General features: G+C 44.8%; 2 protein-coding genes across 3 annotated transcripts; both read left to right on the top strand.

Moving 5' to 3' along the window:
• Positions 1-669: 669 nt before the first annotated feature.
• On the top strand, positions 670-4658 carry LOC127341195 (dol-P-Man:Man(5)GlcNAc(2)-PP-Dol alpha-1,3-mannosyltransferase). 2 transcript variants are annotated; one of them, XM_051366993.2, is made up of 13 exons: positions 671-919; positions 1005-1039; positions 1155-1292; positions 1394-1462; positions 1706-1863; positions 1990-2056; positions 2135-2188; positions 2635-2723; positions 2871-2987; positions 3167-3273; positions 3362-3440; positions 3545-3601; positions 4145-4658. In XM_051366993.2, exons 1-13 carry the CDS (start codon positions 775-777, stop codon positions 4326-4328), a joined length of 1299 nt encoding a protein of 432 aa, XP_051222953.1. In that variant the 5' UTR covers positions 671-774; the 3' UTR covers positions 4329-4658. The 2 variants fall into 2 exon arrangements, with proteins under 2 accessions (XP_051222954.1, XP_051222953.1); XM_051366994.2 differs by lacking the exon at positions 1394-1462 and having other exon boundaries at positions 670-919.
• Positions 4659-5999: 1341 nt separating this feature from the next.
• Positions 6000-7824, top strand: LOC139837521 (uncharacterized). Its single transcript, XM_071826932.1, has one exon. The coding sequence runs from the start codon at positions 6608-6610 to the stop codon at positions 7595-7597; it is 990 nt and encodes a 329-aa protein (XP_071683033.1). The 5' UTR covers positions 6000-6607; the 3' UTR covers positions 7598-7824.
• Positions 7825-12244: the final 4420 nt, after the last annotated feature.

The raw sequence follows: 12244 nt of genomic DNA on the forward strand, positions 1-12244 counted from the left end.
ACTATGTCCATGTTGAAAGAGCTTCTGTGCAGCGCCGGAGATGAGTCTATTTTGGGTAGTAGTAGTGAGGAATTTTAGATTCGGTATTAAATTTTGGATATTTGCATTTTCTTTCACTATATGCATATTTAAGGAGGAGCTGGGTACCCCTCATATGTACCTCTCCGTTTCATGAGACTTGTCTCAACTTTGTTTAAATTTAGTACTTACTAAATAGTGTAATTTTTTTAACGAATGACTAAATAGTGTAAATGCATCTAAATTTAAATAAAATTAAGACAAATTTTACGAGACAGAGGGAGTATGATTTTCGTCTGCCTTGCCCTTTAGTTTAAGTTGTTGAGGCATGCGACATGGGCGATCTTTTGTATTGTTCTTGTAGGTTTAGTAAGGTGCTTTCGAGGTTGATCTTATGTATTATTTTTGTAAGATTTTCTGAATAATCTAATAAAAAAAGCCATGTACATTCTTTGGATGCAGAAGCTGGGTGATGTTTCCCTCATTTCAAAAAAAAAATACGACATGGGCGATGTATAGGCATTGCCCGCCACAGCCTATGTATACATGCATACGCTGTAGAATTGGCCCGTCTAACCCGTAAGCTGGGCCGATTACTGACTTCATGGGCCGAAAGAAGCCTCTTCCACATACAAGCCCGATGCACTGTCACGCGGCGGTCCTACCAAACCAGCCAGCGACTTGCTCACCGGCCGGACAAAATCGGCTCGCGCGCCGCCTCCTGGATCTACCGCCGCGCGGTGGTCGCCGGCAACCATGGCGCGGACTCGGCTGGTCAAGGAGAGCTCCACGACCACGCCGGGGAAAAAGGCAGTGGACCGGAGGCGGCCGCTCCACTTCGCCGCCTTCCTGCTGCTCGCCGACGCCGCGCTCGTCGCCCTCATCATCGCCTTCGTCCCATGTCCGTTCGCACCTCCCCCCTCTCCCTCCCTCGGCAGCTATCTCTTGCTCGCAGCTCACCGCCGTGCCGTTGCTTCCGTGTGCAGATACCAAGATCGACTGGGACGCCTACATGTCCCAGGTAGTACCTGCAATCGACTAACGCAAGCTCGTTTTTTCTCCTCCCTCTCTTGGCTGGAAAATCTCGAATTCGGGTTCAATGCGTGATGGTCTGAGTGGTTGTTTTGGTGTGCAAGGTGGATGCGTTCCGGGAGGGGGAGAGGGACTACACCAAGATCGAGGGCGACACTGGGCCGCTGGTCTACCCGGCCGGCTTCCTCTACGTCTACTCTGCAATCAAGTTCCTCACCGCCGGTCAAGTTTTCCCCGCCCAGGTCACTCCCTCGCTGCTAAATTCGTCTTGGTTCCTCCAGCGTTGCATCAGTCACTGGTTAGATAGATGTGCTGCTGACAACGAGTTCTATTGCATCTGCAGATTCTCTTCGGTGTGTTGTACATTGTCAATCTGAGCCTTGTTCTGCTGCTGTACATCAAGAGTGAAGTGGTATGAGTGCGAAATACTAGCTGATGTCTTACTCATAATTTTGCTCTAGTTAGTATTATACTTCCAAACCCAGAACAAATCATATGCTTAGTTCAATGAGTTTAAATGGTTTGAAAGGGGAATCCAAACCCGTCTCAGCGTTATTTGACCAGTAATCAAAATCGTTCCACGGGCAGCACTTTCGTGGAGCTGTTTACCTCATGTTGTTTCTGATCCCTCCCTCTTTCTTGACCATGACGGCAGCTTCCTTGGTGGGCTTTAGGTTTGCTTTGCTTGTCGAAGAGGGTTCACTCCATCTTCGTGCTCCGTCTTTTCAACGACTGCGTTGCTATGACGTTGCTCCATGCAGCTATGGTTTTGATTGTTTATCACAAGTGGTACCTCGGTCTAATTATCTTCAGGTAACTATGAACTGCATGTATGAGTATGAAATTGGTCCAGTATTCTTGCAAACTGCTGAGATAACATAGCGCTGCTCACTAGTACATCCTTGTTGCTCACATTTAGTTGCAACACTCTTGCTGCAGTGGAGCTGTCTCAGTTAAGATGAACGTGCTCCTTTTCGCTCCATCTTTGTTTCTACTAATGCTGAAGGTACAGATTTTGCCCCACCATGATTTTTTCGTTACATCTTATGCTACAAACTGTTAATTTCCTACGCTTTTGGTACAGGCTATGAGTATAAAAGGGGTCTTTGTTGCCTTGTTGGGAGCTGCAGGAGTACAGGTGTGTTTTGCTTTACTTAATTCAAGTCATTTTAATTTCATTGGTACTTTGTTGAATAGTTTTCTTAGCACCATATGTCAACCCAACCACATTTTGGCTGCGCTATATTGATAGTTCCTTCTAGCCTGCCAACACGAGTTGTTCAGATATGGCAAATGTGAAATGTTGATATGCTAGGTCTTACTTTTTTTTTTTACTTCAAGTTATAGTGACATCTTCCAGTAGTGCATCATAAGGGATTCAGTTCACAGTCTGTTAATTAAATTAGTATAATTGCCTGGCTGAATGCAATTACTTATGCAGCAATTCTAGCATATGTGATTTTATGTTTTATGATAATAGTAATTTGTTTGTAGTGCTCTATGTTACTAGGGTAGTGGTTGGATGGTCAGATGGATATGAAGTATCTCCATATGTCTTTAATACTTTGCACTTCCCTTCTCTAGGTTTTGTTGGGTATACCATTCTTGTTGTCACATCCTGTTGAGTACATCTCAAGGGCTTTCAATCTTGGGCGTGTCTTCATCCATTTCTGGTGCTTATACAATACCTCTTGAGCTTTGAACCATTTCAGTGCTATCATTATACCCAGTATATCACACTCATAGCTTTGTCTTTATAGATTTATTGTTTGCTGCATACATACAACTGTGATACCTCTTACCTGTTTTATGTTTTTCAGGTCTGTCAATTTTAAGTTTGTCCCTGAGAAATTATTTGTGTCAAAAGAGCTAGCTGTTACGCTATTGGTCTTTCACCTCACTGCTCTTATGGTGTTTGCACACTACAAGTGGTTTAAGTGAGTATTCATATTAGGTATAATCAGTTGTTAGGATCGTAGGAGAGATATACATGTGATAAACTCTCATTTTAATTGTCTGTCGATATTAGTACATTGTGACCAATGCCGTAATCTGATAGTTGCTCCCTGTAATATATGGTTCTGCCAGCCCTTACTATTCTTGCATTTGTTGACAGGCATGAAGGTGGCTTGTTGCGTTTTGTGCATTCCAGATTTAAAGATGCTACGTCAGTTCAACAGTTTATTTCCTGCAAGCCCATACAGTCAAATCTCAGTAAAGAGCGTATGTTAACCTTAAAGTTTGAATTTTGTATCACAACATTTGGAACTGTTTCTTACATACTAACGAGATAATAACTACTTCAATCCAGATATTGTGACTGTCATGTTTGTAGGAAACTTCATTGGTATTGTGTGTGCCCGATCATTGCATTACCAATTTTATTCTTGGTAAGTGCCCCACTACCCCGACTGTGCACGCATGCTTAAGAACAGTTCTTATCAAGCGTTACCTACGAATGCTGGAATTTAAGCTCATTATGTAATGTTTACAGGTACTTCTATTCAGTGCCTTTTCTTTTGTGGAGAACACAATTTCCGACAGTAGTAAGGTAAGGCACCGCATCTCGTCCACACCATCTTTCCACCTCAAATTACAGCATGCTTGTCACTGTTTGAACAAACCACCCATGCTCATGTTGATAGGAATGCTTCTTCGCTGAGCCACCATAGCTCATCTGCATGTTTTACATCCTTGCATGGTTTTTGAGTCGCGACTCAAAAGTGAGTCGCCAAACCCTGCGACTCATGTATAGTTGAGCAAAAAACGTGTATAGTCGCCATAAGTCGCTGTATAGTCGCGAGTCGCCGCCATTTTTGGAAAACGAGTCAGCGACTATACAGCGACTATACAACGACTATACAGCGACTCAAAAACCATGCATCCTTGTTCCACCTTAATTTAATCATGCATGGTGTCTGTTTGAATAAATCACTCATAGTCATGTTAAATATTTTACTGGCACAGTCATATTAATTTTTTAACCAAAGTTCTCCTGTTCGTTTTTTCGAATATTATATCTGTTCCTTCAGTGGTGATTCCCTTTGTAGTATTCATACTTGGTTCTCTCGTGTCATATCCTTCATTCTCTCAGGATCATTTTATTTGTTGGCGTGGAGCTCTGCTGGAATGTTTATCCTTCTACTGCCTATTCATCAATGCTTCTGTTGTTCTTGCACATCTTCATCTTGTTTGGCCTATGGAGTTCACCTGCTGAGTACCCCTATGTCGACAAAAACGACAAGACAAACAGTAACAAATTGGGCAAGACAATGTGATGCTTCCCTGCAAAATATTTTGACCTTTTGATGTAGCAATGGTAAAAAAACAGATACAAACATCAGAAAGGTCTTAAATCTGAAAAGATGTACTTTGACACACTGTACTTTTAGTCTTTTAGCATAGTTTACACTTGCTTTGAGCCCAATATTTTTAGAGGAGCATCTACTCATACAAAAGACGCAACATGTGGACCAGTCAACGTAGATGAAAATCTTACCAACTATGGTGTTGTATCATCTCCGTGTGCCTAGCCACGGTTGTTATACTGTATTCTTAACTCGGAAGTTCTTTTGAAAATTTATACCAGTTTTTGCTCTTGAAAATTACTGAACAATTGTGAAACTGGATGGAAATAAAAAATGCACATGAAAAAGGAAGAGCCTAAAAACAGAGATTGCATCGATGCAACATCTCATAAGTCAGAAGTTAATACATAATGCTGTGGTGGCAGCAAAAACATTCGAATCTGAAAACTATAAGACCCAATATCTGAATAGTATCTCGAGTTATTTTTATCCTCTTGATTTGATGCTGTTCGTGGACTCCCATTGATTAGTAAGTTTCAAGGATGGCCTTGCGTCTTTGAGCAACAGTCTCCATCCAAGCCCGGAGTCTTTGCAGGCAAACCCTCCTGCCTCTGCACCTTCATGGACTCCATTGTCTTGACCATGGCAGCCAAGTCCCAGTATGGCTTCACCTATTTGACTTTTGCCTCTGTTGTCGACATTGCTTGCACCTAAAGCTCTGATGCAAGATTGCTAGGGACATGATGTCGCTTCTGTCTGGGACGTCTGGGACATGGGCTGCATAACGAGCATGGCGTGTCTTGTGCAGCGAGCTGCCCGAGTTCAACGGTCATTTTAACAAATTTTACCTTCGTTGGAATCTTCAACAAAAAATAAACTATTTATGAAAATTTAATCAGATCTAACTTATTTCTTTACCGCCACACTATCTGGCGGTAGGGTTGAATGGGCTACTGCCGGAGCCTCTAGGGCTACCATGGAGATACCGCCAACCCTGCCGCGAGTGCGTGTGCCGGTACCAAAACCTGTTAGAACCAGCAAAAAAAAATTTAAGAGAGTTTAATTTAGGATAAAGTTTCGTCAAAAAGGTTAGATTCGAGGCTCTGGACGTCTTCTCTAACAGGGTAGTACTAGATTAAGTTAACCAATTAAAGAATTATTATGATGAAGAAGGCAAAAATACATTTTTCTTGAATGACACAATACCTACTTTCTATTTATAAACACCGTTTTAATACTTATAAAAGGTCTAAGCTTACACTCGGGCTCTGCATAACAAGATGCACACCGCCGCACCGCACCAATTCACTGTTTGATAACAAAAAGAAATAAAGGCTCAAAACACGTAATCAATGTGAACCTGCATCGACGCCTACGGAGGTGGAGCAATCCTCAGGTTATGCTACCACCCACGTCGGGTAATATACTCTTTCGACGTGTCCTCCAAACGTGTAGACACAATATCTACTACGGATATGTTTACTAACTTTGAGTTCCTGTGAAATTTGAGAAATGTTTGTCATATTTTTCTGACCTCCATATTTCATCTTCAACGTCCCCGGTGGAGCTCTGGAACGGTAGTGAGTTCTCGTGCTGCATGAAGGTGTGGCAAAGCTTGAAGTCGTCAACACGCCTTTGCCCAATGCCCACTCACCTCTCTTGCACAGAGCCAGACGTCTCACTCGTCGTGCCTTTTTTCTTTCTTGTTTTAAACTTGCGAAACTTAGTCACGCTCAGTCACGTTTTAAACTTTTCTCAAGAAAAAGAAGGTCACGTTTTAAACCTAGGCGGTGGTGTTCAGTGATAACCAATGTGAAGCTCGTTTTTTGAGAAAAAAAAAGTCAAAAACGATGTATAAAGTTTGAAATTTCTGAAAACAGAACTAGATGTGTAGCCAATGATGTATTCTACCATCGTGCAAAATCTGAACACGAAATACGATATATTCTGGATTACACAAAAATGAAAAATCAGACAATTTTTTGAAGTTTGAACATTTGAAGTTTGAAACACGATAAAACACAGATCAGCAAATTGCAAAAGATCCGCACGTGCATTTATGTGAATCCGATTCCGAGTATCCTTTGGATTAAGTGCCTCAGAACTACTCGGCATCGATCGATCTCCGTCGCCTATATAACAACGACCTGGATTTGCGATGCCACCCAAAAATCGCCGAGCGCAATCGTGCGCCATCGACGGTACCAGCTGCCAAACGTGATCATCTAGCCGCACGTTGGCACGCATCCATGGCGACGACGGCGTCGCTCCCGTGCCTCATCTTGGACCACGGCGACGAGCAACGCACCACTACGCTCTACAGCGTCTCGGACGGCGCGCGCCGCCCCTGCGAGGAGATGGAGGAGGAACTGCGCGGCAAGCGGAGCTGGGTGACCTCGCATGGCTGGCTCCTCCTCTGGGACCCGGCGACGCTCACCACCTTCCTTTGGGACCCGCGGGCCGCCGCCTTCGAGGGCAGCAACAACAAGATCGCGCTCCAGGCGTGGGCCTCACCGCCTGAGTCAGCCACCGGATGCGCGCTGTCCGGCGATCCCACGGGCCCCGACGGCTTCACGGTGGTGGTCCTCGAGTCGTCGGACGACACGGCCCTGTGGTACTGCCACGCCGGCGGCACGCCGTCGCCGTGGGCCAGGCACGAGTACGACATCGGCGGCACCCGGGTGCCGTGGGACGAGACCTTCTTCGCGAAGCGGTACGTGCCCAGCTTCGCGGGGTGCGGCGGCAAGTTCTACTGCGACGTCTCGTCGGACGAGTACGGCGTGCTGGAGTTCTCGCCGGAGCCGGCCTTGGCGACCGTGAAGGTGGCAAAGCCGGTCGAGATCGTCGTCCCGCCGGGGCAGTGCTACTCGAAGCCGTTCGCCTACACGCTGGACCTCGACGGAGAGGTGCACACGGTGTGGATCTTCTTCTCCGACGCGGAGGCTGGCGCCGTCATCGACGTCGCCGTCTACAGGATGGATCTCGCTGGCAAGAGGTCCGTCAGGGTGGAGAGCATCGGCGACCGGGCCATCCTCGCCGGCGGCTCCAAGTGCTGTTTCGCAGGCTGGTGTCCGGCCACCGAGTCCGGGCTGCTGCCCAACGGCGTGTACTGGGTGCACCCGTCCGAAGGCCGCCTGTACGTGTACGATGTTGGCGCCAACACGGAGGAAGTGTGCGAGCTCGGTGAGGGCGCCGGAGAGCTGTCTCGCCTCCCGTTCTGGATTGTTCCCCGCATATAATCTGGAAAAGACAATGAGAACTTTTAGACATGCAGTAATCCCTCCCTTCCATGGGTAGGGGATGCCATTATCCCAATGACTAGGAACTGCGTTAGTTTTCAGATGAAGCTACAGATCCTTGACAGATTTTGGTATCCACTGCCAAATTCGCGAGTGCAGGCCTGCAGGGTACACTCACCCTCAATTTGTTCCTGTTTAGAGTAGACGGTGGCGCGGTTTGGGGAGATTATGCCGTGACAAAGAAACAAAATAAACTCTCTGTATTTAGCGGTTTCATCTAAGGCCTTTCAAAATATATTGTATCTTAGCATGTTATTTTAGGTAGTGGTAGTACTGTATATGTTTAAAGATAAACTCTCAAATGCATTAGTTAACAGTATAACTTGCCTACCTAGGAGCCTCTACGGTGATTTGAGTACATAAACCGTCCGATCAATCCATCTAACGGTTCAGACGTATTGCCTGCTCCCAAACTCGAATTTCCGAAGCGTTACCTCAATCGATAGCTTCAATTGCGTTAGAAAAGGCCCGTTTTCCTTATAGGGCTGCTACTCCCCGCGTCGACTTAGCCAACACCAGATTTGTTGGGCCTTGTTTCTGATTGTCTCCCGCACCTTCTCTGCCATATGAGCCCACAACCCACCATCGTCCACCCAGCAACTGTTCGTTTCCTTCATTAGTTCGCCGGCGGAATAATGGCCAGGCTGCTCGGCCGTCTCCCCTTCTTTTACTGTTGCTTAGAGTGGATCTACGTTACTCCCCATTTACTTTTCTTTTGCTCGGATCTTCTATATATGCGATTCTGCCATTGATCCCAGTCGCTCTCCACAATCACAACCATTCCTCGATCGAGGGGGCTGCGGCGGCGCTGGAGAGGGATGCGTGCGGGTGTGCGTGATCATTATCGGAGAGGGTCCGGTGCCACTGCTGGCCAGGAAGTCCGCCCTCTCGATGCCATCAATGGGGAAACGGATGGGGTTGGCTAACCCACAAGATGGCAGAGACGATGTCAATGTTGACGGAGGGGATTCACGGCCGTGCTGCACACCGCATCGGAGTACAGCCGGGCATGACATCAACGACGACGTACACCCAACCCAATACAAAGGCTCCCTGTGTTAGATCGCACTCTGCCCAAGTCGGCGGTAGCCAAGGAAATTTCTTGAAGGTATGATGCTACGTGCTTCCTTCATTGATACTAAGATTGCTATCTGAAGTTCTGAACATTCATATTGCTGCTTCAGATACACTTTGAGTAGGTGTTGAGAACTAGGCATGTGTAGGTGTGGGCTAATGGCGTTGAAGGAGGCGTCGGAGAGCTGCCGCCAAGCCTAGCTTCCGCAGCCAGGCGGCGGCACCGGGCGACTGAGTTGGAGAGGTGGGTCGTCGCCGCTGCTGGCCATGTCGGGAGTGTAGTGGATGAAGCAGAAGCGGTAGCGCCACGAACTGAAGGTGTAAAACCAAGGTGTCTGTGACCACGAGGAGCAGTCACGAGGGTCAGATGAGGAGCTCTACAACCACTTCAACATGTTTGCCCCTCCGGTACAGCCCTCTGGATGGTAGAGTGCCATGCCAATGCGCTCAGTGTTGGTGCGATGGTTGTAGACTCATCTTGATTTCCCGTTTTTGGTTTGCAGTTACCTTGATGAATGTGAACGTGGATAGGGCAGAGGACATGCTCATGTAGAAGCATTTCTTGGAGCAGCCATTCATATTGCCTAGGTGCCTGTCTATCTTAGGATATCCCGAGTTTCTTTACTTGTTTCTTTGGCCTGCATAAGAGTTGATCCATTCAAATGTTGTTCGGTTATTGCTGCAGATATTGTTTGGGAATTGTTGGAGGCAAAAATGTTTGGACGAGTTCATATTGGCCATGACGGCGTCCTTGGCTCTCTCTCTCTCTCTCTCTCACTCTCTCTCTCTCTCTCTCTGGCTGTTCCATCTTAACTATTTGTTCGGTCCGTATTGACAGAATTGTCACTCAGTTTTACATTCTGAGTGAAAACATCCTTGTGTGAAAGGTCAAGGTGTACTGAAATTATGTATACCCATAGCTACAGGATTTTGGAATTCATGTTAGCTTATAGAAATACTATATTATCGTTGTACCAGCTTGAAATTGTCCAAGTTAGTTCAAGATTTGATTCCATTCATGCGAGGTTTCATGATTTTGGTGTTAACCATGTGCTGAGGATTTGGTGATCTGTGGAGTAGAGGATATAAATATAGGATATGTCTGCCAATGGTAGTTTTTTTTTCCGTGACCATGCTAATGGTAGATCTGTGCCTTCTGTTCGAAATAAATTCATATGTATCCTCGATTAGTTATTGTGCAGATTCCCAGTGTTTACAGTTTACACTTCTGGATAAGCCAAGGTTAGTTTACATTGCTAAAAAAAAATCTTCAGTTTTTGCATATAACTCCTGAAGCCATTAATATACACTATTTATTCTTAATTGTTTTTTTCTGAAGTGTCTATTATATGCATTATTAAATCCTGATTTTTTATTTAGGTGTTTATGTTGCTGATCCCAGTGTTCCCAAACGTTTTACGGGGTATGTGGTGTGCAGGCTGAGTGATGGTGTTCTTTTCAATCTTGTTTCTGTTTTCATGATTCGGGATTTAATTTGGCTAGGAAAGCTCGAATGAAGTGCAAGGTATTAACACTACTTGATCTATGATTTTAGTCTTTCAGAATTAGATCCTGTAATTGATAAGTATTGTAGACAAGTGATAAAGCTGAAGCGCTTTTCTCTTGGTTCAGTAATGGGCGTCATGTATATGCCTGCATTTATCGAGATACAGCCAGGGATGCCCGCTGCTTCACTTTCCCAATACTATGATGCGATGATTTCTTATATTTTCTTCAAGAACCTTTGCGTGCTACTACTTAGAAGATATTGAGTGTGGCATGGGATTGAAGAGGAAGAGTAAACAAATGGTATCCATGACAATTCTTGTTGGTAGCGTTCATGGCATGCTGGCTGGTTTTGGTGTTGAGACCGCATTTCAGGTTATGGGGTTTTGCTATGTTAGATAAGATTGTTTTGTGCTTCTGTGAGTATCTGTAATTCGTGGCTGAACAAGTTGCCCATGAATCCATGATTCAACATCAGAACCTGATATTACTTTTAACTTCTCCAGATAAGGGTATCTATCCATCCATCCAGTCCACAAATAGCCCACCAGTTTTGGGATCATCTTTCTGTTCGCAATATGGTCACCTAGAAGAAATACTGTACAATATATAGCAAGACGTTCTGCCTGATGCGCCATGAGGAAAGTTGTGCTCATTTAGGACACAGCTGATCTATTTAGGACTCAAGTCAGATCCAAAAGTCTATGGTCTTAATTTAGCTTGACCGTCCATCCGTTCTATGGTTGAGTTTGTGGTTTGTCAGTCTTACCACACCGTTGAGATCCATTATTAGCAATTAACTAATTAGGCATATGATTGTTTTGTTTGTGTAAAAACTTAAAGCTTGACCAACTATTTTAAAAGTACATGTACGATTATTGTATGTCTATAATCCATTCTATCAATATTATTTTCATATTTGCATCGAAATGGATGGGCGCGGCAAAGCGCGCCTTCATGTTCTAGTTGTATCTTAAGATCGAGTTATATCTATGTTTAATGATTTTGTGTACATGTTTGCATGGGATTGATCTATCAATTGATTCTACGCACAGTTATACAGTTATACAGTTGTAGATGATGGCTCCCTAGAACGAGCCGTATCCTTTCAGGTGTTGTTTCATTGTAAGATTAACAGAAAATTAGTACTTAAGCTGAGAGAGCATGGAAAACACTTTCTTTTACATGCACCATCAGCTACACTAGTTCAAGAAAAAGAGTCAAATGTCACTCCGATAGCCAACGTATCCACTCTTCAGTCGGTCTAGTCTGCGATAAATGTCTCAACCGCTCATGACCATGCGGGTTTGTGTGTGTGTGTGTGTGGGGGGGGGGGGGGGGGGGGGCGGCAGCCCCCCTAACATACACACATAGCTGCCTGCATACCTACTACGGAGTATATTTTTACCTAGAATTACTTGTTTTTCAATAAGCAGCTCATTTGAATCATAAACTTGCGGGCTTACCTGAAGAGTTTTTTTTATAGATAAAAGCGGTTGATATCCGCTGCTCGGTTAGATATAAGTTCAGTTCGAAATTTCCCCTTCTCCTTAATTGTTGCTTTCCTCTTGAGCACGCCATCAGAGGTACCGCATGCCGCACTATGATTCCCCCAATACAGTTATACAGTAGATGGTGGCTCCCTAGCCCGAGCCGTATCTATCTCAGCTGTTGTGCCATTGTACAAGATTATTAGAAAATTAGGCATTTACAAAATAAACTGCAAGCTGCACAGATAATACTTTTTTTTGCATGCACCATCAGCTACACTAGTTCAATAAAAAGAAAATGAATTTACAGATGTAGCGCTACAATGCAATAATAATGTCCATAAGCCTCCTCCACTGAGTGGAATGCCATTCCGATAGCCGGGTTTACAGCATATCCACTCTCCTGCTCGGCCTAGTCTGTGATAAATGTCTTGATCTCTTCGGTCTAACAAATACTCAGCGCCACAATAGTAAAGTGTTCTATGTGGTGGGCGCATTACCTTCTTGTCAGCATCCG

Source organism: Lolium perenne, chromosome 3 (assembly GCF_019359855.2).
Source record: "Lolium perenne isolate Kyuss_39 chromosome 3, Kyuss_2.0, whole genome shotgun sequence".
Taxonomy (NCBI): Eukaryota; Viridiplantae; Streptophyta; class Magnoliopsida; order Poales; family Poaceae; genus Lolium; species Lolium perenne.

What these genes read in the sequence shown, in the direction of transcription:
- LOC127341195 (XM_051366993.2), top strand. Translation starts at nt 775, where the DNA reads ATGGCGCGGACTCGGCTGGTCAAGGAGAGCTCCACGACCACGCCGGGG. An exon ending in TGTACATCAAGAGTGAAGTG is followed by an intron (nt 1,463 to 1,705) that starts GTATGAGTGCGA and finishes CCATGACGGCAG; the next exon opens with CTTCCTTGGTGGGCTTTAGG. An exon ending in CGTGTCTTCATCCATTTCTG is followed by an intron (nt 2,724 to 2,870) that starts GTGCTTATACAA and finishes TATGTTTTTCAG; the next exon opens with GTCTGTCAATTTTAAGTTTG.
- LOC139837521 (XM_071826932.1), top strand. Translation starts at nt 6,608, where the DNA reads ATGGCGACGACGGCGTCGCTCCCGTGCCTCATCTTGGACCACGGCGAC.